At 39.4% G+C, this 27,312-nt stretch overlaps 1 protein-coding gene across 2 annotated transcripts; it reads right to left on the bottom strand.

Moving 5' to 3' along the window:
• Positions 1-9,221: 9,221 nt before the first annotated feature.
• LOC308037166 (2,4-dienoyl-CoA reductase [(3E)-enoyl-CoA-producing], mitochondrial-like) lies at positions 9,222-26,787 on the bottom strand. 2 transcript variants are annotated; one of them, XM_080338720.1, is made up of 11 exons: positions 26,656-26,787; positions 22,415-22,617; positions 21,407-21,464; positions 21,172-21,258; positions 19,259-19,406; positions 16,025-16,124; positions 14,678-14,750; positions 12,407-12,553; positions 12,039-12,101; positions 11,866-11,941; positions 9,222-10,110 (listed from the first exon to the last, which is right to left on the bottom strand). In XM_080338720.1, the coding sequence occupies exons 1-10, from the start codon at positions 26,728-26,730 to the stop codon at positions 11,882-11,884; spliced, it is 1,014 nt and encodes a 337-aa protein (XP_080194846.1). In that variant the 5' UTR covers positions 26,731-26,787; the 3' UTR covers positions 9,222-10,110; positions 11,866-11,881. The 2 variants fall into 2 exon arrangements, with proteins under 2 accessions (XP_080194846.1, XP_080194845.1); XM_080338719.1 differs by lacking the exon at positions 9,222-10,110 and having other exon boundaries at positions 11,756-11,941.
• Positions 26,788-27,312: the final 525 nt, after the last annotated feature.

Raw genomic sequence — 27,312 nt, forward strand, 5'->3', positions numbered from 1 at the left:
CTATTAACTTTTGAATCAAGAATTTAGGCAATCTGAATACATGCTGCTATGGGAGTTCAGAGGCATCAAAATTAAAATAATAAGGCTTAAACATCAGCCTCCTCTATAAAAGTGGTCAAACACCTAAATATTCAAATTTTAGAGAAATATATTGCTGATGCTCCTGTTTGTTGGTACAGTAAGTTCTAGAATACATAATTATTGTTTGTGCATACTGTCCAGCAGCCACTGAAGCAATAGTGCCGCACCACGAAGCAGTGGTTGCCACAGTATCATTAAAACTATATGTCAAATATCTGGAAGGTGTGAAAGAGTCATTATAAGACTTAGTAATATTTCATTCAAATCAGTTACTTCAAAACACACTGAGTTTCAAGAGGTATGTTATCGCTGAACAAAAAAAGAAAAGTGGGGGAAGGGAGAGAATATAGTTCAAGAGATGTTTTAAAATGGAGAAATACTACAGAATTTAGAAAGCTTCACTGGAATGAAGCTAACGAGAGGAAACAAACTACAAAAGCAAACCTTATAGGCATTGGAAGATACAAATGTGCTAAGCAGCTACTTCTGAAAGAATTAACATGAACAAGAAGATGAGACCAAACTCAACTTCAGAAAATGTTTTTTAGCAGCTTTCATTGATGAGGTGCATTTCATATACCAGATCTGTTAATTTTGGGTAATAAGAAGAAAGTGGTCTCCAAGATAAGGAAGCATACAAATTTAAAAGACTGCAATAACATTTTCATGTCCTGTGATCTAATAATATAATTGAAGGCAGACTACCCGCATTTTACAAGGAAAATAAATTTGCCTAATAGGGTACTACCCCACTTCAGAAAATCCTACTTAGTTTGCATGATACTTATTTACAAGTTTAAGAAGAGTTTAAGAACAGCTTAACTGAAATATTAAAGCATCCTGTCTGTGGTTTAAAGTATGTCAGGAGGTGCACTGGAGAAGGCTCCTGGCAGGATCTGTGGCCCCATGGATAGAGGAGCCCAGGCTGGAACAGGTTTTCCGGCAGGACTTGTGATCCCGTGGGGAACCCATACTGGAGTAGTCTGTTCCTGAAGGACTGCACCCCATGGAAGGGACCAATGCTGGAGCAGTTTGTGAAGAACTGCAGCCCATGGGAAGGACTCATGTTGAAGAATTTCATGGAGGACTGTCTCCCATGGGAGAGACCCCACACTGGAGCATGGAAATACTGTGAGGAGTCCTCCCCTGGGGAGGAAGGAGGGGCATAGACATGCGATGAAGTGACCACAGCCCCCATTCCCTGTTCCTCTGTACCACTGGCAGGGAGGAAGCAGAGAAAATCAGGAGTAAAGTTAAAACAGAGAAGAACGGATGGGTGGGTGGAAGATGTTTTTCATAGAATCATAGAACTGTTTGGGTTTGAAGGGAGCTTAAAGTTCATCTAGTCCCGACCGACCTGCCATGGGCAGGGACACCTTCCACTAGACCGGGTTGCTCAAAGCCCCATCCAACCTGGCCTTGAACACTTCCAGGAATGGGATAGCCACAACTTCTCTGGGCAACCTGTTCCAGTGTTTCAACACCCTCATGGTGAAGAATTCCTTCTTTATATCTAATCTAAATCTACTCTCACTTTAAAGCCATTTCCCCTTGTCCTATCACCACATGCCCTTGTAAAAAGTCTCTCTCCAGCATTCTTGTAGGCCCCCTTTAGATACTGGAAGGCTATTATTATAGTAGGCCTCCAGCTCTCTGATCAGTCCTCTGGACTCGCTCCAACAGATCGATGTCCTTCTTACATTGATGGCCCCAGAGCAATATGCAGTACTCCAGGTGGGGTCTCACAAGACCAGAGTAAAGGGTTAGAATCACCTTCTTTGACCTGCTAGCCATGCTTCTCTTGATGCAGCCCAGGATACAGTTGGCTTTCTGGGCTGCAAGTGCATATTGCCTAGTCATGTTGACTTTCTCATCAACCAACATCCCCAAGTTCTTCTCCTCAAGCCTGCTCTCAAGCCATTCTCCACTCAGCCTGTATTTGTGTTTGAGATTGTCCCAGCCCATGTGCAGGACCTTGCACTTGGCCTTGTTCAACTTCATGAGGTTCGCACAGGCCCACCTCTCGAGCCTGTTTAGATCCGTCTGGATGGCATCCCTCCCATCCAGCATGATGACCTCATCACACAGGTTGGTGTCATTGGCAAATTTGCTGAGGGTGCACTCAGTCCCACTGTCCACATCATCGACAAAGATGTTAAACAGCACTGGACCCAATACTGACCCCTGAGGAACATCACTTGTCACTGGTCTCCACTTGGACATTGAGCCATTGACGACAGCTCTTTGAGTGTGACCATCCAGCCAATTCCTTATCTACCGAGTGGTCCATCTGTCAAATCATTTCTTTCCAATTTAAAGGCAAGAAATTAAAACTGAGTCTTTAGTCTCTTTAATGGAAGGTTTGCATTTTTTATCTCCTGTGTGTGATTTTGCTCTCTTGCTCTCAGATCACAGTTGCAAACAATTGTGTGCAGGTAAAGCAACTCTAGAAAAGCTAACTTTAGGACAGAACTAGCTGAGGATCTCGCTAGGGCAGTGACATCCTCCTGGCCAGGAACACTTGACCAGATGGCACTGCCAGTTGCCTTAATTGCAATGACAAGTGTTATCTATATCATTATTGTTCTTGTTACTATTAGGTTCATAACTGGTTTTATCCATCAATATTTGATTGGAATTCGCTTTGTCAGATTTAACATAATGTTTTCATGGGTACTTAGCTGCTTAATAAAGCATACAAATATTGGTAATGCAATATTTGCTTGGTTTGTTACCCTCCCTACTGGAGTCCAGTGGGTGCTTTTCATTTATTTACTATTTGCAAACATTGTCCTATGAATATTAGTCTGGTATTGTGTGTATACGCACTTCAAACAGTTGGGTGGAAGTGAGGCGGCCGAGGAGGAACCTGCATGCCACTGTAACCCACATCTGTCTTCTACAGCCTGAACCTACAAGATAGTTGGGTTATGAGAGAACTCTCCCTGTCCCTGTCTCGACCCACAAGCTTTTAATTATATTTTTCTCTCCCCTGTACAGCTGAGGAAGAAGAGTGACAGAGCGGCTTTGGTGGGACCCTGGCATACAGCCAGTGTCAACCCACCAAAACAAAACAAATGCACAGCACCTGGTGATGAAATTTAAAAATAGTCCAAGAGACTTTTGACACAAAAGCCTGCTAAGAAATCCTAGGTCAGGGATAAAATACCAACATGGACATAACACAGACCTACATTTCTGTTAAGGACAAAAGTTTAAAGGTAGACCACCTCAAATTCTGTTTAGATACTGTTTTGCAGGGTTTAGCAAATTGTCATACTATTTCACTAGTTAAATGCAAGTTAAGCCTGTAGTCCATATGAATATCTGAAATACCTCTATTTGCTCTGATTGTCTCTGAGTTTGGAACTCTGCTGAATACTTATGATATGAAAAAAAGGAACAAGTAGAAAACCAACAAATATTAGAGGACAGACAGGTAAATCAGGATCAGAAAACCAGCAAGAACTCTAGAAGTCTAGAAGGTAAATGAATGGGAAAACACGGTATGAGCAAATAAAATAAAATTGGATAAATGCAGGGAAATGGAACGTGTAAACATTATAATGGGCCTTACAGGATTCATACAGTTTCTTATCATTATGATTTGTCATATGAAGTTGTGATCACAAAAGTCAAGCCAATAGGATAAGACATAGAATAATGACAACAATATAGAGAAAATTTAAGTACAGTTATATAAAGCTGCGAAATACTCTCATTTAGGATGTGTTCTGTATTTCTGGTCACCCTACCTCAAAACTGAAATTGCAAAATTATGAGCGACTGAAAAAACAAGAAAATGAGATGAAGAAAACTCACAAGAAAAGAGATTAAGGAGACTGGGGTCATTTATCTTAGGAGAAGCGTGGGAGGGAAAATAAAAAAGGTATCTAAGTAAACATTTAAGGACCAAGGATACTTAAAGTCATAAAACACGGAAATTAAACAGAATATGACTCTACAGAAACAGCATTTCTGACTGAAAGCTTGTATTTACATTTGTGTATTTCAAATTTATCTTTTCCTATTAGAAAAATATTATCCCAAGTTCCTCCCGCCATTTCAAGTCCACAGGTTTTCTGATGCTAAAACTGAACTGTGGACATATGTCCAAAAGCTTTTGAGGTTTTGCAAAGATTACCAATATTAATTACTTGAGAAGCAAGCTGATTGCCCAATAGGAAGAAATTTGCTCTCCAGCTACTGGCCGATATGATTACAGACATCAGGAATTTGACACCCTGTTCCTTGTGAGATGCACATGGAGAAATGGGCACTTTGAGGCACACCTCAGATGCATGTGACTGGAGTCACAAATATATGGGTTCTCCATACCTGTCCTCTGCTGTTCCTTTCCAGAAAAATCAGCATAACAGAGTAGCAAGTCTTTGGTAACCTGCCTAATGACCTTCAAACTTCCAGTTTTTTCTTTCACTTCTCATAGAATCATAGAATGTCCTGAGTTGGAAGGGACTCACAAGGATCATCGAGTCCAACTCTTGTCCTTGCATATGACAACCCCCCAGTTCACACCATGTGTCTGAGGGTGTTGTCCAGGCTCTTCTTGAACACTGTCAGGCTTGGGGCCGTGACACCTCCCTGGGGAGCCTGTTCCAGTGCTCCACCACCCTCTGGGGGAAGAACCTTTTCCTAATGTCCAACCTGAACCTCCCCTGGCACAACTTCCTGCCATTAATTATAATTCTCATAAGCTTATTTATTCTTTTTATGAAAATGCTGCATTCAGGTAAGAGATTAATTCTGCAATATTTCCTGTTCCACATGCAGTGCATTTTGTCAGGGACATAAGTACCCTATGAAGGGAGGGACATGCAGCTGTGGGGGACTCCTCAGGCCCTACCGGCTCTGCCCAGCCTCACCGCGGCCACAACTGCACCCTGCCCCGGGGCCCAGGAGCTCCCACCTCAGTTCAGCCTGGAGCTGTCAGTTGCGGCGCCAATTCCCACGGCTCACAGCTAACTGGCAGCTCCCGGGGGCTCAAACGGCGTCGTGGGCCCAGGGCAGGGGCAAGTGAGTAAACCCCGGAGGGGCTGGCGAGGGACCCCGGCCCGCGCGGGGCCCGCCCCTCAGCCGCGCATGCGCCCCGGGCAGCCGCCGCTTTCCCTTTCCTTTCCCTTTCCCGCTCCCTCCCACTGCGCGGCCGCATCCTGGGCGCGGGTCCCACTTGCAAGTGCGCAGCGGCCCCGGCGGCCGCAGCGAGCGAGGGGTTTTCTCATCCCTTCCCGGCCTTGCCGCGGCTCGCCGGGGGACGCTGGGCAGAGCCGGCCCCCTGCGCTGAGGCACCCCGGGCCCCCCTGCGCCCCTCGCCAGGATGTGGAAGCTGGTTCCCGCCGCAGGAACAGGTGAGGCAACGCCCGCCCCGCCGCCGCTTGGCCGGGCTGGGCCCCGATACCGCGGGCCCCCGGCTCTGCCCAGCCCGCGCCTGCGCGGAGCCGCCGGGGCGAGGGCCGGTGCCCGGTGCCTCGGGCTGGTGTCCTGGGCGGCCCGTGACCGCTTGCGGCGGCCGAACCTGTGGGCCGGGTACCGCGGTGAGCCGGCGCTTCGGCTTCCACGGGGGTCTCCAGGCGGGCTCGCTTGCCCGTGCTCCCCGGGCAGAGCTGCGTGGGTCCGGCGGGGAGAGGTGGTGACAGAGCCTTCCTCGCTCTGGGCGCTCGTCCACGGCTGAGCCTCCGTTTTCCCCCTGAGCGCTACATCCCACACCTCCTGTTAACTTCAGTCGGCCTTTTTGCTTTGCTGTTTTATGCATCTGAGGTGTCTTCGGGTGCTGTTGCAGCCAGTGGGGCAGGTCGCTCCTTTAAAAAGGTGCTCCTTTAAAATGCCTGAAGAATTGAGCTCTGATGTGGAAGTTGACCTCAGGAGTCTTTCAGAAAATATCTCTAAATATTATGTGGATGTTTCAAGGACCGAGTGTTGAATTTGAGATGTCAAGTTGTTTCTTGGATGCAGAGTTTTGAAGCTGAATTGCCACTGTACCTTTCTTCATCAGTTTCTGTATCCACAGGAGTTTTTGATACATCGATAGCTCTGATAATGTGTATCATACCATATACAGATTTCTTCTAGATTTAAATGTCTTCTTATCTGTATAATGAGCACTCCTATCATAACTGCATCTACTGTTTATTTCCTAATTCACTGGGAATTAATTTTGGATGTCTGGTTTATTTCCTAATGTAAACACACTTAATGCTATTGAAATGATGGAGTTTTCTCTTACTGCTTGGAAAACTCTTGAGCAAGAGACAAAGCGCTGGTATTGTCGTTGTATTGAGGATGATAATTTCTGTGTAGTTCAGATTTGGGAAGTTATTTGCTCAGCGTTGATAACTAGAATTTAATCTGTAATTATTCGTTCATTTTCATCAAGAAACATTTCTGATTTTGTTTACCAGTAGGTAACACACACCTTTTGGATGTAGTCAGGCTGTTCACTGAAAAGCTACCACATGATCTAGATGACCGATACCAAGAATGAGCCAAAGCATAAGCCAGAGACTGAACTTTCTAACCAAGAGGCATACTCCATGAAATGCTGAAATATTTAAATTTCTGAGAAATGCATTTATTAGATAGGTAATTTCACTATCTGTAAACATATAAACATTCTTCAGACACCGCAAATATTCAGATACTTAAAACTGTTAGGAAATAGAACATTTCTACTGCATCTAAATATGTTATTCAATTCTGATAAGCACTTTCCCAAGTGCTTTGAGCGTTTGGGAGTTGTTTTGTAAACTGATATTTTTTTGTCTCTTGTTTATTTCCAGGAGAGCCATATCGGCTTTTAGCTGGTACAGAATATGTTGTTGGACGCAAAAACTGCTCAATTTTGATTCAGGATGATCAGTCCATCAGTCGAAGTCATGCAGTTCTGACTGTAAGTCGTCCTGAAACAAGCCCTGTAAGTAGCCAGCATTTTACTGCATTATCAATAGACTACGTGGATAATTCAGTCTTCCATGGCCATGCATGCTCTCATTTCTCTCTCAGTGGTGTTTTATGCCTGGAGTAGAACCATTGGTCACCTGCCTTTTCTTAATCTTGACTTATTTTTTTCCTCTGGTTGCTTGCCTGTGTCGAGAAATTCAGTGGCATAATTCTAGTGGTCCAAGCTCCCATTTGAGCAGGCCTTTTATCCCAGAATGAAGATTCATTAGGGGTTTGTATTAAAATAGTCATACTGGGAAAATTACACAATTACATTTCTTTACACAGGCAAGTTTTAGATCTTGTTTCTGGAAGGTGCTTCATTTGTCTTACTGCAGGCTTACTTTGTGTTTTGTTCCGCATCATTAGATCTGTATTTGCTTAGGGGATTGAAAATAGAAATGTCTCAAGGAGAATTAGCGAGCAGTAATTTACTATCACTTCTGTGTTACAATGTTTACAGACATTTTGAAGCCAGTCATCAGGAATTTCATTTATGTAACTGTATATAGAGTTTGAAATGTAATATATACAATTTAATTGTCATTTTAATACTGCAAATAGTGTATAACTATGTGGCAGAATGTCATAAAAACAGGCTGACAGTGTTCTCATTGGCTTGTGAACCATTTGGGAAATACGACAGTGTTTAAGCTCTTCTCAAGACATGCTGAGGGCACCATGCCCTGCAGCTTGTGGAGGACTGAGAGTGCTTGTGGGAGGAGGTAAGGGAAGGTGACTTGGGCACCTGTGCCAGTGCTGAGCAGTAGTTTAAAGCATCAGTGATAAATCTTGGAACCTTGCTAAATCGCACCTGCAGAGGCTTTGGGCCAGTGAATGATTGCCTTGCACAGCCTCCAGAAAGACTGAGTGTAATGAGCACGGAAGTTCTGTGGCTAAAGATCTGTATACTTTTCAGTCCATCACAGTCAAAATGATAAGATGAATATTTACACATAGCTATCATCATTGTCCAAAGTGTTAATTTAGGATGGTATTTTGTGGACTTTTTCATCTTTATCTGCTGCTTTGATGCATAATGGTAGGACGCTGTTTCTGATAAAACTTTTCTAATTCTGGCAAACTGTAATAGCTTATTTATGTTTATTTTCAGAGCCAGTCTCTCTCGGTCCCTGTATTAACAGTAAAAGATACATCCAAGTATGGTACCTCCGTTAATGGATCAAAACTCAATGGCAGTTCGGTGTCTTTGCAGTCTGGTGATAGAATCAACTTTGGAGTCTTTGAGAGCAAGTTTAGGTAAGTGCTTTGATTATAAAATACCGAGTAGAAAATCGTAGTTTTTGAAAGGAGTATTTTTGCACATCATACAACTTGGCAAGCAATACAGCAATATGAGTTTTTGAAAGTAGAGGACACGAGTAATATTTTGCCTCTTTTCCATACCTGCTTCTGCAAGAGTTTTGCATTACTTATTTTTAGAATACCTTTGATTTGACATTAAGAGATTAAAATTATTCATAGTAATGCACTGGGATTTTAAAAGATGTATCACATACAATGAATGTTCTCAGGCTGTCTTAGGCAAAGAACAAAATCCTAAAACATAAATGGTTCTAAAGAAGGCAGGAAAATTTAGGGTAGGGAGAGAGCTTGTCTGAGCTCTTGTTAGCTATAGATACTGTAATCAGAAAAGAACTGAGATAGCTGGTGGATGCTTTGTGCAGCACCAGCCATTGTTGCTGTGATGTATGCTATGCCTGCATCCTCTTTAGTGAACCCAACTTGTTAATTTTTCAAACTTAAGATGGCAATCAGTGCTGTCTGTTTGAATATTTGAAGCACTTCTTGAAGTAAAGTGGTAAGTAAATAGAATAAATTCTAATGACTGTTAAAATCGACATTAAAGCAACCAGAAGCTGGCTTTATTCGTTAAAATTTCACTCTGTTTTGTCACTGCTGCTATTATTTGATAGGAAAAACTGCATTCTCCTCCACTTATTACAATGAAGTATTTTTGATATTTTAGGTAAGCATCCTTTAAATCTGATACAGGAATTATGCCACGAGACCAGATATGTCGTGACTGTCATACTGGAAGTATTATTTATATTTCTTTCTGCTTTGTTGACTGAACCAAATCAAATAATGAAATTTGATACGCTCTGGTTTCACATGGGAGATCTACAAATATAAATAGGCTTATGGTCAAGGGTAGTAGCAGTGCTAGGGGAAAAAACTTTACTTGGACTTGCATTCTGTGACACTTACGTATTTTTAAATATTAGACAGTATGTGGACTGTTCTGTTGAGCTTACTTTCCGCTTTGGAAGCACATGCTCAATGCTTCTGATATATCCTGACCTTGCAGTGTTCTTGAAGCACTAATTCTATGTCATGTCTGTGAAAGACCCAAAAGCCCTTAGAAGTATTGCAGACATCAAATCAAAATGTTATTAGTTTATCCGAATAAAAATCAGTATTTACTTTCTTCAGGAAATTTTAAAGCACAGTCTTTGATCTAGGTAAGAGTTATGGGCCTTTTTTTTTTTTTTTTCTTCCTTTTTTCTGCCAGTTTTTCCTGAGACACAACATAGTTAAGTCAGCTCTGTTCATCATAATGATTGGCTGAAATAACTAAAGTAATTATTTTTTACTTGTCCTTTTCAGAGTAGAGTATGAACCCTTAGTTGTCTGCTTCTCGTGTTTAGATGTTGCTCAGAAAACTGCTTTACATCAAGCCATCCAGCAGCTTGGAGGCCTTGTAGTGAATGAATGGACAAAAGAGTGCACGCACCTTGTAATGGCATCAGTAAAAGTTACTGTTAAGGTAACTGTTAAGGTTTGTGCCGGTCTCCCTCCTTCAGATGAGCAGTTCCTGAGTGAATGCTGCAAAGCGTACCTGCCCTGCTGCTCAGATGCAACACAAATAAAATAACTTAAGGCTGCACAAAGTCAGTAAAAACTCTGGAGACCGGCCATGGTTATCTTCAGTCTCAGTCCAGTACTTGAACCACATGACAAACTTTCCAATTGTAAACGTCATTCATACCTGTGGGTGCAAGAAACCAGTGGGAACTTGTTTTTGTTGATAGCCCGTCTCCAGAGGATACCCTACCGCAGAGAAATATTTTATCATATCACAGCTCACAAGGATACCTTTGAATTTCTTTTTAAAAACATCTTTTTTCAAGTGTTAAAGCCATATATACAACTGTGTCCAATATTAAGAGAAAATGTAACCACATGCAAAGGACAGTGAGCAAAGAACAGTATATATGGGCCTAACTTCTCAATTAAATAACTTTCTGGGGAAAAGACAGAGATAACGTGTCAGAATTCGATCTTGACAGTGGACCTACCAAAACACAAGATGCTATAAAACTTTTTACATTACATTCAAGAGGCAACTGGAAGGCTATCATGATGAACACATTTGCTTTATTATCAGTGGCACAAATGCTGTTCAGTCCCCCATAGGACCATCACCCTCAGGAGAATGCTGGCACGTGGAAGGTGCACTAACATAGTCCACCCTTCCAGCACAACATAGATTAGCTTGTTTCAGCTTTGTATTAAAGCAATCAAATTATTTCAAAGTCAGATGCTGGCATATGTAACTATGGCCTGGAGTGAGGGTAAAGTGACAAGATCGCTGTCAGCACGTGAAAGATGGCATTTTCAAATTGCTTTTGTATTTCTGTATATTTCTATATTTCTTAAATCACTTAGATTTCAAAGCACATACAGATATGTCCACGCCCGTATGTGTAGACACTCTGGAACTCAGCTTAACCAATTAAATAAAACCAGCATGGATTTCAGGCTGTAAAGGTCAGAGCCTGGTAACTTCTTTGAAAAATTTCCTTCATTGCTTGAAGCAGGGAGGACAAACCAGCAACTTCCTAATCTGGAAAATGTAATAATACTGAAAGAAGGACACCAACAAACATTGTTTGTTTGAGGTGTTGTTTTTGCGGGTTTTTTAAAAATCACCTGCTTATTTGGGATGGATAAACTGTCTAGATTCAGAGGTAATGCCATGTTGAAGATTCTTCAGTACCAGTCTGTGAATGCACATGAAAGCTAGGGATTTCTGTAAATCTCAACCAATGAGGTTTCAACGCTTTCAGGCCTGATTTACTGATGTCCTTTACTAGTCTTAAGTAAACCATTTTTTATGGAGAGACTCCTCTAGTCACACACACATCAATAGCAAATGATTTTAGCTTCTCATTTTCAAGAACATTAACTTAATCATGACAAACAGCAAGCTCCTTAGAAAGGCACTGCTAGTCCTTAAATACCACTTTTAAAGTTCAGCATAAGATAATTAACAGACTGAAAATGTCAGCAAAAGATGAGACCAAGATGGTTATGCATTTCAAGATTTTGTAAGTAACCACAGGCATTACATCCTGTCTCAGTCTCTGTTGTCCTGCTGATAACCTGAAACTTTGTTTTTTGCAAGTTTAGGACTTATTATTGAAGTGTGAAGATTAGGACTTAATTTCCTAGTTTTTCCTCAGATTGTTGATTATATTCAGTTATGAGATTCCTGAAATGCTACTGGAATTACAATATTGAGAGACATATTTCTGAGAAACAAAAAAAATCCTCTGAAATATTGGAAAAAGCTAATTGTAGACCACAGCATGGCTATATAAGACAACCTAAATTTCAGTGAACAACTGCTGTCTGCTGTTGGCAACAGATTCTATTGTAGATAGGAAAAATATACATTCAAAATATCACAATTTCAAAGAATTTTATTAAAATTAGCATACAAAAGATTTAGAAGGCTATTTCTCAACTGGTTATTTCTAAATATTCATTAAAAAGTAGTAGTTCTTTTGAAAAAATCTCTACCATATAGTTTCATCCTTCAGGAGCCTTTTGTTTTTCTAATCATTGCTTCCATTACATCCCACTGCTCTTTGGTAACCTAATAAAAGAAAAGAGAGTTTTATTGGAACTGCATATAATAATTTCACATCTAAGTATTTCTCTGAATGTAAAATAGCAAGCAAGGAATTTAATACCTTCTTCAACTCATTTAATTCTCCTGCCATAGAAACGTATTCTCCACCATCCATTCTAATAACCTAGAAAAAGCATAAGTATGGTATTTAATAACAGTGAGTTTTCTGTAGCATTCTCTTGTTATGAACTGTGAAACTAATTTTTACTGATTTGGATCAGAGAAACCCATGTTCAAAATAATGCAATTTAAAAATTTTTAAGAGCTCTTTTTAAAGAACTGCATTACAACTAAAAGGGTAATAATGCTTGTAAAAAATTTCAAAGTAAGAGTTTTTGTTTCATTTCTGAAAGTAGGGCTTTAAAAAATACCAGCTAAACTCCGGCCATCACCAAGTTAATTGTACAGACAAGAACAACTAAAACTTACTGCTCCATTAACCCAACTTGAATAGTCACTGCAGAAATAGACAGCAAGATTTGCAATTTCTTCTACAGTTCCCAGGCGGCCACAGGGAATCCTCTCAATATATATCTTCTCAAATGTACCTGTTGGGTCCAGGCGGCTAAAAGCACCCTGAAAATTAAGAGATTTAACTCTATCAGAAATTAAAATCCAATGGAGATTTGACTCCACATAAACAATATGGAAGTTAACGTTTTTGAGTAAACTCTCTACATCATCTTTGTCAGCAGGATGAAAAAGAAGCAGGGCACAAATCCAGAATTTATCCCTGTTATACCGATATCCATCTACTGAGGGTGTTAAGCTGGAATTTAACATGTTTGGGATTAGTCACCCACCGTCTATCTATGAAAAACGAAAGGGGTTAATAATTTTTGTTTCCCAAACACCCTTGATAAACATTTGAGGAAATATGCAACCCTCAAAATTGGTGCATGGAGAGGGGAGAGGAACAAGTACAGAGGAGGAGTAGGGAAGGGACAGAAAAACTATGCATAGGAGAAGAAAAAATTCAAGTTAGATCAAACTGCACCAATGGCTAGAACTCAACTAAGTCACTGGAAATTCTAGTATTTGAATAGCTTAGAACAGCATGGGAAACAGATGAGGTTTGTGTCCTTCCTGGCTCCTCCACAAAGAAACAAGCTCCTCAGGCAAAATCCGCAATGTATTAGTATAATTTATTTTAAGTTACTGAAGCTATGAGAGTTAATGCACACTGTAATTTCATGGCTGTATTCATGCCATTTAAGTCTTCTATTGCCATGTTTTTAAATGCCATTTGAAATAAGTTTAGCAGTTTTGCACTTGTATGCTTTTTCATTTTCCTATGATGACTTACAACAGTGTTTTATCAAATACATGGATGTAGACTCTAAGGCAGAAAGACATGACTTTGCAATACACTGTTTTAAGTAAAGTCAGTCTGTCTTTTTAACGCTTTCAGGGAAATTTTAACTTGGAACCAGTATGACAAATGTCGTGCTTTAATAAGGACACATAGTACCTCAAGCGGGATATATGCTATTAGTTTAAATCAGAAACATTTATGGCAGGTAGCGATATTGACATTTAAAGCAGTTGCCAAAAATTATGCGAATCTACACATCAAAGTGATCTGGCCACATGATACAGGGATGCCAAAAGTTTACAGGGATTCAAAAATGAACAAGACAAACTAATGGGAGAAAAAATTCCATCACGATAATTACATATGAAGAGATACCAACTGTATCAAACTCCCTGGGCCATAGACTTCCAGAGGCTGAAGACATAAAGAAGAAATGCCATTAAATGTTTTTCTTCTACTCTTGCCCCAAAATTCACCATATACAAGGCCTAGTGGAGTTTTGGTCTGATCCTGTAATATTGTTTCAACGTTCTTATGACCCTTCTGATACTGCCACTTATCTTTCTCTAGAGTCAAAAAAAGTAAACCTGAGTTGTCCAGTGTAGCATCTAATGCTGACAAGAGGAAAAAAGGAGGAAAAAAAATAAAAGGCAACCCTTGTGCCCATACCCTCAAAACAACAGCAAAACCAACTGTGAAACATTTTACAGGTAGCAGCAATACCATGATTAGCTGTTACTGCTCATAATTGCAGTATTTTGATTCAATGTGAAATGAATCCTCCTCCTGTCTCCTCTTGAGGGACTGATTTCTTTTTTCTTCCTGTTTCAGCTGGTCTGGATGACTTCCTCCAAACCCTCCAGTCCTCTTTTTCACTCATATCAAAGCTTCACACTTCCTTGCTGACTTAGTTTTTCTCTTTCTAGTTTTGTGATTTTCAACAAAACTAGTGAGATTCTGTTCTCATATACCTAAAAGAGATTCTGAAATTTTGGAACTGATAAGATGTTTTGTATAAAAATTAGGAGTTCAGGGAGAAATAGGCACTTTTACTCAACCAAGTGTAAGAATTCAATTCACTACACAAATTAAGTACATACAGTTGATAAGAATCACCATTAAATATTTTGATATATCATTTCTGTGAAATAGTAAAAAAAAGTTTCATTTATCTTAGCGAAGCAGGAGAGGCAGTGACAGGATTCAGAAGTTCAATAAATTATATTTTACAAAAGAATTATTGAAATGTGGTATGTTTAATATTCCAGCACAGTCCAAGGAAACCACACTTGAATTTAACAGTTACAGAAAAGGTTAGACTATCTTAAAGTTAAGTGTGTACTACAAATCATATTCAAGGCCATGTTTCACTTCATGCTATGTACCTTTGTTTTTATTGGACCTGGTTGAATCACATTGAATCGCATGCCGTATCTACCCCATTCAGCTGCGAGAGACCTAAAAATTCATTAACAGAATGCATCAATATTTTAATACTGCTATTGAGAAAAAAAAATATTTAAAATTGAATCAAACGTGTAAATACTATAATTTTCCTGAAACATGCATTTCTCCTTAAGGTTTTTTGTTGCTGTTGTTCTTTAAAGCATTTCAGAAAAGGAAAAAGGGGGAAAAAAAGTCACATTCGCAAACAGAGGAGTATTGACTTAATGGATGCATCACAGAAAAAGCAACATTAAGGAGCAAATCTTTCTCCCTCACAAATCATACAGACAATTCTGGCACCTAAACTCCCTGACAAACAACTGTTAGGCCATCATCTTTCCCTGGTAATTGAGACTATGCCATAAGTATACATTTCTAACATTTTCAACATAGCTCTCCCATTAGATATTTTGAAGTAACACAAAACAGAGATTGCATTCTAAAACGGGACCAACAGAATAATTTTGCTCTGTGGAAACACTTTTTCTGCATAAGCAGTATTTCAGTACATTTAATACGATGAATGAATCAGCTGGGTCATATAGTCTCTGAAAAGCACACACTTCAGTTACAGCTCTGTGCAGCAGAAATCAAGACCATCACTCATCCCTTCATTTTTTCCTGGATAAAGAATTCTAGCCACTAAAAGGCTGCCAAACTATTCAATTCCTTCTGCTGAAGTGCAGAGGAGGATCTGTTTGCTATGAAGGACTGTCCTATAGTCAGTAATGATAGAAGTCCTTCTGTTTGCTGAGTAGCATGGACAGATACATCACATTATTGTTCTGAACTGAGTACAGGCACACACCTTAATTTGAAATACAGATAGGAAACACATTTATGACACTAGATAGGTGAAGCAGTATACTCTATATACAAGCATGTCTTTTCCTGACACAAAAGAAACTAGAACAGTTTCACTAATAACTGTCTGAAGTGCTGTTTTGCCTATGAGAATGCAAGAGAATCTGATTATCTAAACTCTGTAATTGAAACTTTAAAACTTGCTGCTGCCAAAAGAAGTAGTTCCATCTTGTCCTTGTCATAAAAATCATCCACTTGTCCTTGTGAAAAAAATCATCACAGTAACAGCAGTTATTAATAATACATCCTTCTGCAAGAAGCTGTCAGCAGACTATTTTCTTTGCTAGAATACCAGAGGCTGGAAGGTTCCCTTATGATACAATGGAATAGGAGGACTATACCAACTAGCTCAATTTTCATAGACCAATTACCCTATTTCAAAGACGTGAAAAGCAAAACACACATTTCACTATATTACTCACTTGCTCATTGCATCTACACCAGCTTTGGCAGAGGCACTAGGCACGACAAATCCTGAACCAGTCTCTGCATAAATTGTTGTAATAGCCAAGAATGCTGCTCCTGGAAGTTGCAAAAACATTAAAAATAAACCAGTCAAAAAACCCCAAACAAGCAGAAAAATACCATGAGGATCAAACTCGGAACTTAGGGTAAAAAAACAACCCTTAGTGGTGCAGAAGTTTGCAGCTCAAGAGTTAGAGATGCCATTTCACTCTGGGTCATAAAAAAGATGTTTTAAAAATGTAGCCTTCGAAGCTTTGCTTTCAAGCCTTTTTCTTTTAGTTCCTCCTTTTCCATGAATGTTAAAAGTTTTCTATGTAAGTGTAAATAGGTGTTTGATTAGGCTGCAAAGGTCTGAACCCTCAGTCTTCTACTGAAAATGAATTTAGGTGTGCAAATCAGTCTAACTGGAGTGAAAGCCTAAGATCTTGCACTTTCTTTGTAGAAGCTGCTCTAGCCTAGCAATCACTAACTAGGTAATGTAATTTGCCTTAATTTCATCAAATCTTTGCTGAAAAAAAAAATAAAAATCAGTATTAATAACTAGGTTTGGCATAATCTTAAAATGACAGTTTAGGTCTTAAGTTAAAAGTCTATGCAGAAAAAAAATGTGGGTTTTTTAGATATTTTCAGAAGCTTTTTCTGCAGTAGAGCTTATGACAAAGTTAACCTGCATGACTTTGTCCCATTATTATCGTAACAAATTGCATTATAAAAAGAACACTTTCTTTTGTAAGTTATATAACAGATTTACAAAAAACATTATGGAAAAGAATGGAAACCCCAACTGTTTATTTAATCTTTCTTTTCTAGAAGTGTGCAAATTCTAAGTGTCTAATCAATGACTAGCATGAACTTACTGTAACTTGGAAATGGAGAAGGGACAACAGTTCACTGCTTACGCCATAGTAACTAAAATAACTGCTCTACTTACTGTATTTTTAAAATAATTTAATTAGAATAGCTACCCGAGGGATATCTCTAAAACCATATACATTACTGAGAGAATGTATGTGACAATAAAGACTCAGTTAAAAAATTGCAGTAATGTTACACAAAAAGGACCATAAACAAGGACTGACAGAAATGCTCACAGACATCCAGAAACCATGAACCCCACTTATAAAGAAGTCGTCTGCAGCTAGAGACTGAAACGAAAAATCAACCTAGACAAATACCACTGAACAACTCTGAAGTTATCTAGAGTTTGTTGTTAATTAACAATACATTGTTAATTTTGCAGAACTAAACTGTACATTTTTAAAAATACAGGTTAAATAGAGGTAAGTTGGGTAAACCTACTACAGAAACAAGAATGACTGATACATTTACAGCTCTGAAGTTTAAGGTGCACCTTAGTTCATACAGAATTTTTATTTCTAACACCTATATTCATAAAATGAAATACATCACCTTGTAAAGAGATATATTACTCTCACTTTGTAAAACTTTGTAAGACTTCAGTGCATAAGTAAGTAATGCACCAGCAGATTACAAGTTCCTTTTAAACACCAGGACAAACTTAAAGTCTAAAAGCAGAGCACTTTTATTATTTCCTAAATTAGGTTTAATGTAAGTCATGCTGCAGACCTAAAGGATGTGCGAGTGTTCTAGCAACTAGTAGATGTACAGCATCCTCACAGACTGTCCAACAATATTTGCATCTCCATCATTTCAGAAACTACAGTCTCTGCCTAAACTTAAAAAAAACAAGTCAGCAAAAATAAAATGAAGGTGGAGAATGAAACAACAAACAGGTACACTTAATTAGCTTGCAAAACCATACCTTAAAGGAAGCCTTAAATACAAAGCCTTACATATAGACAGAATCCCCTTGAAAGGTGGCATGCAAGTAATAGCAAAGAAGATTCACATGTTTTGGAAGCTTAGAAGTAAAGAAAGAGAGATAATACAAAGGTAAAGGGCTTCTGGATTTTGATGAATCTGAAGGTGGAAGGAAGGAAAGTAGTTTTTCATTCAACAGCAGCAGACATTTTTAAAGCCGTATTTCATATTACCATAGGGAGACACTGCATGCATCTGGACGGCCACAAAGCAAACTGTTACAACAGTTTGCTACAATGATAGAGTAAGTCAGAGTTGGGGATGGATTTTTAACATGAGAGTATTATCAAGAGAATTGTGGAAATTATTTTTTCATGTGCTGCTAAAATGTATGTGGGAAATACAACTAACCAAAACTGTCATAGACTTAACAAAACAACATTAACTTTATCTGTTATTAAATAGTATAAACTCACTGAGTACTTTTTGTAGAGGAGTTTTGAAGAAATGCAAGTAATTTGGGAGTTAGAGAAATACAATGCAAATACAAACGGATTATTTCAACACGGTGACTGTAGCTCGAAAAGATGCAGAGGTTCAGGCACGTGGAAAATCATAACATACCTCACTGCTTTTAAATGCTACTTGCGACAGTATCATTCTGAACAAAAAATAAGCTAAATATTTTCGATTTATAACTAGAAGATAACATAAAATGAAAGCGGTTCTTTGTATAGAATCTACAGTATAACATAAAAGAGAATACATTATCTTTCCTTTACAGACAATAATCTGGCTAAGTAAATCTTTGGCTAAATAGTATATAAAAAACCTGTAATTTTTTAAAGGTAAAGCCAAAATATTGCATTAAACTACTAGGTAATCTACAAATAAAAATTGTCAATGGGAAAATAAAACCTAATACTGACTTCAATTTTTAATTTATTTTCCAAATTATCTGACAGGTAATATTCTCTAGTTTTACAAGTCAAATAACACAACTGTGAATTTTATTTATTTAACTGTAGGAGGAAAATTCAAAGTGACGTCCTGACTTGCTATTCACTTAAAGAAATGCCACATTCAGTTGCTTAATTAAACCAACACAGATGTATAAGACTCAAAAGAAATAACAACGTATGTTTTAAAGCCTTATTTTTCAAATTTTAGAAAGGTTTTACAACTACTACAAACTCTGGGTAGATTCTATAATGAAGTAATTGCTAGCCAGTTCTACTGTTGTGATATTTAAGTACAGGTTTACTCAAAGTTTCTAGAAAATATGTAAAGTGTTAAAAACTGTTCTTCTTCTCAAACTCTCAAAACTGGCTACAGTAGTAAGGCAAGGAAAACAAGTAATACTGTTATGTCAAAATGCTTAGCTACCCTTTATCTTAAATTTAAGATACCTTTTTGTGCTTTAATGAGCTCCTTTCCGATCTCCAGAGTTACAAATGCAGTACCATTAAGTACAATATCAGTTATTGTTTTCCATGCATTAGCAGAAAGTCGCTCAGAAGGGGCAATAAAGTTTCCAGCTGCATTGTTTACCACAACCTGAAACACATGAAGAAAAACCTAAGTTAACTAAAAACAACTCTTCCTGAGAGAAAAGCAAAGAATTTACAAGGAACATCTGACAGCTTCCAGGTAAAAAAGTAAAAACATGTTTGTCAAATGAGGTTCAGTAAGATGAAATAACCCATGACAAATTTTAACATCTGCAGCACAGAAATGTATCAATAACAGCAAATAAGTTGTATTTCCACATGCCTGTAAGTTACTAGTCTGCTCCTGGGGAACTGTAAACATAGAGGGCACCTCAAGTTACTGTTTTCCATAGTGTATCAAGTGCATCCTAACAGAAGAGTTTGTCTCTACCAAGTTCCAAGGTCACATATGATATTTAACGTAATGGTTGCACAGGAATAAAAGCAAAAGAAGTTCAGGCAATCTGATGACTGAAGTCTGCATTAAATGACTGTTGCACAACAGCAAGTCTCAACAGTCATGACAAGAAGAGTATTACAATTTCATGAACTGCAATGAACTTTTTAGGAATGGACATACATACACCCGACACCCGTCACTTCTTGTCTTTCTGCAAACAATAGTTAGGCAGAGGATACTTTCAACATACCATCTGCTTAGCCCTTCAAGCAGTTAGATATATTTCAAGGGGGCTAAGCATCACATAAGCAGTTTTTAAACCAAAATTTATCTTGTATATTTAATAATAAAGCATTGTGCTGAAACAATAAAACGATGCATTACTTATGGAATGGCACTTTGATTTCTGTAGGTTTGCACATAAAACAAAGTCTATACTGAAGAACTTCTAGGCTTAATTAAGACATTGGAATTTTCAAGAACAGAACAGAAGACAGCATATATTGCATTAATATAAAACCAATAAAATACAGCAGCCATAAATTATACATACAGATGATAAATATAATTTAAAGGTCTCCCTACAGTTTGAAGAAAAAGCAATAATAAAATACAAACATCTCAAGATACTGAGGAGGTTACTTGAATCACTGCATAAATATTGTGAAGACGCAACAATAAAACAAATGAACTAAGGACTGCATGATATGATCTTTGAGGTAAGTAGATATATATGCCTGCCAAAACAATCCATATGACAAAAGAATGATTGGCAGCAACAGTCCCAAGTATGGAATAAACAAAACAAAGACAGAAGAAATATGATACTGCCACTAACTTCTGTCTCTGAGATCTCACTTGCGCAGTGGCAGCAACACTCAGGCTTGCAGTAGTCATAACGATATGTGTCATGTCTGTCACTAAGAGAAAAACTAGGCAAGAAGAACTGAATATTCAATTTACTCTATAATAAGGTATGCAAGGATCAAAGATTATGTTTATGATTTCTTAGAATTCTAATTTGTGAGACATGTTGATAAGCAACAGGTTTAATTCAGTACCAACAAAGATAAGTCACCTTTCCAGGAGGATTTAAGGGCAATATTCCATTCACTTAATTAATTGAAAGAATCCCATCATAATTGTCCAAATATTTACAAATAAACTGTTAATCCTTAGAGTAAGGACAACAATGTTTTGTCTCTTGGCTTCTGTATTTGTTTTGTCTATTTGGCTGTATTTTAAGAACCACAGGAACAGAGTAACCAGTCTAGCTGTGAATGTTTGCTTTACCTTGAAGTAATACCACTTTTTGTCTAGTGTCTCTTTAGATTCCATTAACTTTCTACAACAGTCATTTTCTTCATACATACTATGCAGAGTATTTTCGGTAATGACAACTGAAGTTCTTTCCTTCCACCAGAACACTTACATCAGGATGTCCTGCCACTTGGATTAGTTCAGCAACAGCATTCTTAACTGCAACTGGATCTCTCACATCACACTGGATGGCATGAACCTATGTAATAATGGAAAGGCAGCTGTGAGACTTCAAAACCATGTCACTCATAAATTAAACAAGCCCACAGAAGCACACAAATGCATAAAAATCCTATAACCATTTAAAGTACAATAACTAACACATTCACAGTTCTGTAAAAATTTACCTTATTCCCTGTTTTAGAAGAGATTTCTTCTGCTGTTCCTTTCAAAACATCGAGCTTCCTACAAGTAAGTAGACAATGTCACTAAATTTCCATTAAACGCAATTACAACTCAGATTAAGAAAATCCAAAGCGTTTTTCTGAGCATATAAGCTAAACATTAAAGTATCATTTAATATGTGTGTGCATGCACGTCTGTTGCTGATTTTGGTAAGCTTTCAGATAAAAACTGTATTTAGCCACTAACTTTCTGAAAGAAAGCTTTAAATAATTTCTGGTTAGTGCTACTTCAAAGCAACTCAGAAGTGACCACAGTAAGAGACTCTCTTAAGCTAATCAAATATGGTAAGCTATTAAATATATTTTCATTCCGAGTACATAATCATATCAAACTTAGTTTCAGCTACTACTCTACTAGTATTTTACAAAGCACATGCATATTCACATTTAAAACCAAATACCTAAACCACTATTTGGATAAATGTCACAATATTTATTTTTATTAAAAATTAGATTTTTTTTCTAGTCTTTACTGTAGTATTACTTAAAAGAACTGTATAAAGGTCATCTTCATTAAGGGAAAAACAGGGCTGGTTTTAAAGTCATAAGAATTAAGAGGAAAGGATTAAATTCTTTACTGCAACTCGAATCTGTATCAAGAACACCTGCAATAATACATTCAAAATGTTCAAGAATGGCCATTTCAATTTTGTATTCTCTTTTAGGCTTTAGCTGAATTTATGTCAAATATCATTGGTTGTTTATTTTGCTGCCACATTTCATGGAAATGAATTTGGTTTATTTCTTCCTAATGTTGGTTACACCATTAGATACTTGCAGATGGATCTGCAAGCTTCTAGATATGACATTATAATTTAGAAGTGTACTGAAATAGAGCAAATAGAATAAATGTATCCATTTTACAAAGAAGAAAACAAGATCCATTGTGAAGAAGAAAACGCATCGTTCAGTACTAAATGAAAGCTCTAAAATGTCTTCATTAATATTTACCGGCTTGCTATAACACACTCGGCACCTAAACTGGACAAAGCTGTTGTTATTCCTTTGCCAATCCCAGTACCTCCACCAGTTATAAAGGCCACTTTCCCCTGAAAGGTATTTGGCGGCAACATCACTTTTTTAAGAGGTGCAAAGAAGGCAGCTTGTGGTAAATTGCTCTCCTCATATAACACATTTGTGCCACGGCTGAAAAACTGAAAGAAAAAGAGAGAAAAGTTCATTTTCCTCAGTTTTGTATACAGGATTGTCTTGGTTTTGTTCAAAATAAGGCAAATTCTCTTTTTGTCAATTTTCTTTCAGCTAAGTTCTTCTAAGGAACTGCATTTTTCTGAAGCTGGCTGCACGCTTTTCAGGCAATGTTTGCTCTGGAGCTGGTAGGAATGGTATATAGAGAAGGCCCAGGTTAATCCTTATTGCTATGGCAGCCAAGGTCACTGATAAATTTTTGTATGTCAGATAAGTGAGAGGGGTGTACTTGCAGGGAGGAGCAAACAGAACAGGTGACCAAAACTAACGAACTAGTTATTCCATGCCATTCACGTCATACACAGTATAAAACGGGGAGATCACAATGGTCTCGCTCTCTTTGTCCATGGGCAGCATCTGAAGGGCACCCTTCCCGTTCTACCTGTGATCCTAGGCCTGGTTCCAGGCCTGGTTCCAGGCCTTGCATCCCTGAATCCGTTCCAGTTTACTGCTGAATCCAGCCCAGGACTTCTGGGTGCCTGCCCTGCAGCCTATGGCATGACACCAGCCTCTTAGTATTATTAGTAAAGCATTTTTAACTTTCCAACTTGTAAGTCTCTCTCCCTTTTCCTTCTATTCCCTTTCCTTAGCAGGGAGAGTGGGGGGGTTAACAGAGAAGACTGTTGTGCGACACTAGATTTTCTTATGACAGTGGAAGTAACAACCGTAACTGCCTTATTATAAACTGAATGTAAGAATGACTAGTTTGTAATATACTAAAACATACGGACCTTCAAATAAATGCTAATACTATATGAGTAAAGCACCTGAATGATTTTTAGACATTCCATTTCTACTAGAGAACTATTGAAAAAATATACTACCAATTTTTTTTATTTTGAAAGTTAATTATTCTTATATCTGTCACTTTTGTAAAAGTGTGTGGAACAGCATTATCGAATAATTACAGACTCTCAGCAGGATTTGGGTTTCAGATTCATGTATGGACTGTACTTCATGCATAAGGAGTTCAGATCTAACAAACACGCATGATTTTGAGATCACATGTGTGTATATTTACAAACTCAAAAGCTTCAGTAGTAGCTTCAAGGCTTTGATTCTTTACTATCGTAGTCAACAAAACATTCTTATTTACTGGAGAATGGGGCAGAATCCATGAAACCTGTCCTAATTCTTACTGGAGCTGCCAAGAAAACCGGTGCCATCTCCCAAACAAAACTGTGCAAGGTTTGGTTACCAGCATTGTGTCTGTCCCAGAAGAAATACCATTTACAGCAAATTAGCCCTTGATTAACTGGTCCTAGCAAAAAGACACATGGTTGACACTTGTTTAAAAACACATGTGAAGGCAGAAGAAAATTCAGCATTTTTAACTGATCACAAAAGTGATACATTTTAGTAAGAAAACATCCCATTAATGCAATAAGGAATTTGTCATTAAGAAAGTCTCGGCAAAAAAAACCAAGAGGATATTTCCAGCATTCTAAAACACTAACCTAGCTCAAGCCTTAACTTAAATACTGAATTGATTCTTTGTGACAGCAGCATTACAGTAATAATTCAGAAATTCCCAATTTGTTCAGAATACAGAAGTTAGCTTAACCTGAAGATGCAAACACTTCTAAGTATGACAAAATTCCATTATTTTTGGGTTTTTATGAAAAAATTAGAAGAATGCATTATTTTCTGTAATACTAATTTCTACTTAAGCCATAATGTGTTTCTTTGAACACAAAAAATGCTAGTTTAATTTCAGGAAAGAAGACTGGTTACTCTCATATAGTATTGTTAATAAAAACATGCAGTTGTTCAACAGGTTGACACAAAGAAGAAAAGTTATCTTAAAATACTAAAAATATTAAAATTTATAGTTCTATTTACTAACTCACATTTTCAGCACCAGAATTAAGAGACAATATTTTTAGTGGCAGCTGAATATTCTCTACATGCCACAGCTATAATGCACAGGTATGGGGATTTCACAGAGCTTAAAGCTGGCCTAAGAAAGCATGCATGTGAATTTTTCTGTGTGATAATTCATTTGCATTTGTCACACAGGGCAAAACAGAGACAATAAACATGGAGTTACACTGTCAATTTAATGGAGCTCATGCTCCAAAGAAAAGACAAAACAAAGAGTAATAGTGAAGAAGAGTTGTGAGCACTACGTAGAACAAAATGAAGTAAAGTTGAAAGCTAGAATTATCACAAAAGCAAAGCAGTGAATTAAGTCCTGCAACATTTATATTAGATGTGTACTTTAGGGATTATTTCTGGAACTTGGACTCTTCAGCTACGTGCAACAGCTTCTCACAAAGGAAAAAGCAAACCAAAGGTGGTTCTAAGGAACACAAGCAGATAAAATTTAAAAATCCAAAGAATGTCATAACATTTTTTCCAAAATAACAAAATTCTACAGATCAGATCAGAATTTTCACGTCTGTAAAATACTTATTTAACTCTTCCAACAAAAACAGAATTTGCATATTTTCATGGAGTACCAGAATACTATTAAGATGTCAGGAAAGGGGAGTTTGAAGATTCTTTTTCATGTCTGTCTTAGCAGTCCCCTATTCTCTTCAGGTATGCAGGGAGAGAGAAGGGCTCCCTCTGTAGAACTTTTAGCTCATGGCAGAGACTGCAAATCAAAACAGCATTTGCACTTCTTCTTCCTCCAGTATACGTAGGTAACTAGAGATAAACCCTATGCAGCACTGACCCTCCCTGATCGGGTACTCTGTTGGTGACTGACACAGCCCACTCCTCTCACCCACCACTACAGAAACCATGCAAGCAGCTTCCTCCTGCTTGGGGGAGGAAGATGAGGAAGCAGGCCACAGCACAGGCAGGCAGTAAGACCACACCAAGTCTAATAAAGCACTGTCATGAAATCAAGCAGACAGTAACTTGGTGTAATTCAGCAGTCTTCTCATGAGACTGCTACTGTCTCATCACTAGCTTGCACAAGGGGCTTCTGTGACAGGATCCCCTCAATTTAATCATTCCACTATTTAAGGTCAAGGTTTTAAATTAAGCCTCAAGTGTAAACAGATAGAAAAAGAAGCTAGGAACTAGCTTAAAAAACAAACCAAAACCAAAACAAACAAAAACATGAACAAACAAATAAAACCACCTCAGCCAGGGAGTGCAACTGACTCATGAAATGACTCAGAGAGACCTCATCTTGGCTACAGCTTCCTCACAAGGGAAGGAGGAAAGGCAGGTGCCAATCTCTTCTCTTTGGCGATCAATGACAGAACCCAAGGGAATGGCAGGAAGATGTGCCAGGGCAGGTTCGGGTTGGACATTAGGAAAAGGTTCTTCACCCAGAAGGTGCTGGAGCACTGGAACAGGCTCCCCAGGGAGGTGTCACGGCTCCAAGCCTGACAGTGTTCAAGAAGAGACTGCACAATGCCCTCAGACACATGGTGTGAACTGTGGGGTTGTCATATGCAGGGACAGGAGTTGGACTCGATGATCCTTGTGGGTCCTTTCCAACTCAGGACTGCAGAGTGCCCTCTGAAGCACCCGAGCAGTCACTGGTAAGCAGTGCTGTGCCTGGGCAGAACTCACTAGGAACGGCCTCCAGCAGCACCTGCACAAGTCAGCCGTGTCACTGCTTGGACGGCAGCACTCAAACTTACGTAACAGCTTTGCTATTGGGGTGAAAGGGCGATGCCGATGCCTTCACAGCCTGCACTGAAACGCTGCGCTGGGCGCGGGAGGGTGCCGGGGAGCACAGGCCGCACCGCTGCGAGAGCTCCGGGACGGACAGGGCCGGTGCTGGGGTACCCCAGCCCTCAAGACACGTCCTGGCTCTTTTCCCAAACCCCAGTAAAGCCAGAGCCGCCCCTTGACACCGCTTCGGCCACGGCGGGGCGGCTTTCCCCGCGGCTGCGGGGACCGTCCGCAGTGTCCTCTGAGGGGCCAAGAGTGCCTGAGCAGCCCCGGGGGAGGAGCTCACTGAGAGCCCCCGAGGCGCCGGCCCATTGCCCTCGGCCCCACGGGAGCAGGGAGCGCCTTACCCGCCCGATGCCAGAGAAGCAGGTCGCGGCCCTGCCGCAGACGCCACGCCGCCCCTGAAGCAACGCCGCCGCCATCTTTCCTTGCCGGGGGGTCGCGGGTGGCGGGGCCGGGCCGTGCGCCTGCTCCGTGACCGGGACAGCGCCCGCCCCGAGCGGGAGGCGGTCCGGGCGTTGGGCCGCCCCGCGGTCCCCGAGCAGGGTGAGTTGAGCGACCGCCACTCCAGCCTGAGCTGCTGAGGTCAGAAAACCTGCGCGTCCGTCGCTACACCACAAACCTGGGAGCTCCGGCCAGTTTGGGGGCTCAGTCCCGCCGGCCGCCCCCACCCCAGGGCCGCCTTGCTCGGCCCGTGCCTTGAGGCCTCGAGTTCCAGCTGCGAGGAACAGGATGTGCTCGGTCCAGTTTATACGCATCACTGGGTTGGGTTTTTTTATTGCAAATTATTTACTCAATGCTATTTGAAAGACACGAAATAACTTTTCTATTCCCCGTGGAGTCTAAAAGAAGAAATTTATGTGCTCTCTGTACCCACAGGAGAGGAAGACTGAGGAGGAGACTGAGGGGTGACTTCATTAATGTTTATAAATATATAAAAGGTGAGCGTCACGAGGATGGAGCCAGGCTCTTATCAGTGACAACCAATGATAAGACAAGGGGCA

This window comes from Nesoenas mayeri (assembly GCF_963082525.1).
Source record: "Nesoenas mayeri genome assembly, chromosome: 2".
Classification (NCBI taxonomy): Eukaryota; Metazoa; Chordata; class Aves; order Columbiformes; family Columbidae; genus Nesoenas; species Nesoenas mayeri.

Bases quoted from the DNA above. Each gene is read 5' to 3' on its own strand.
- LOC308037166 (XM_080338720.1), bottom strand. From the start codon at position 26,730: ATGGCGGCGGCGTTGCTTCAGGGGCGGCGTGGCGTCTGCGGCAGGGCC. The intron at 19,407-21,171 runs GTAAGTGTTCTG...CATGTGTTTCAG, and splicing joins AAGTGGCAGGACATCCTGAT to GTTGTGGTAAACAATGCAGC. The intron at 14,751-16,024 runs GTGAGTAATATA...ATGAATTTTTAG, and splicing joins GGTGTAGATGCAATGAGCAA to GTCTCTCGCAGCTGAATGGG.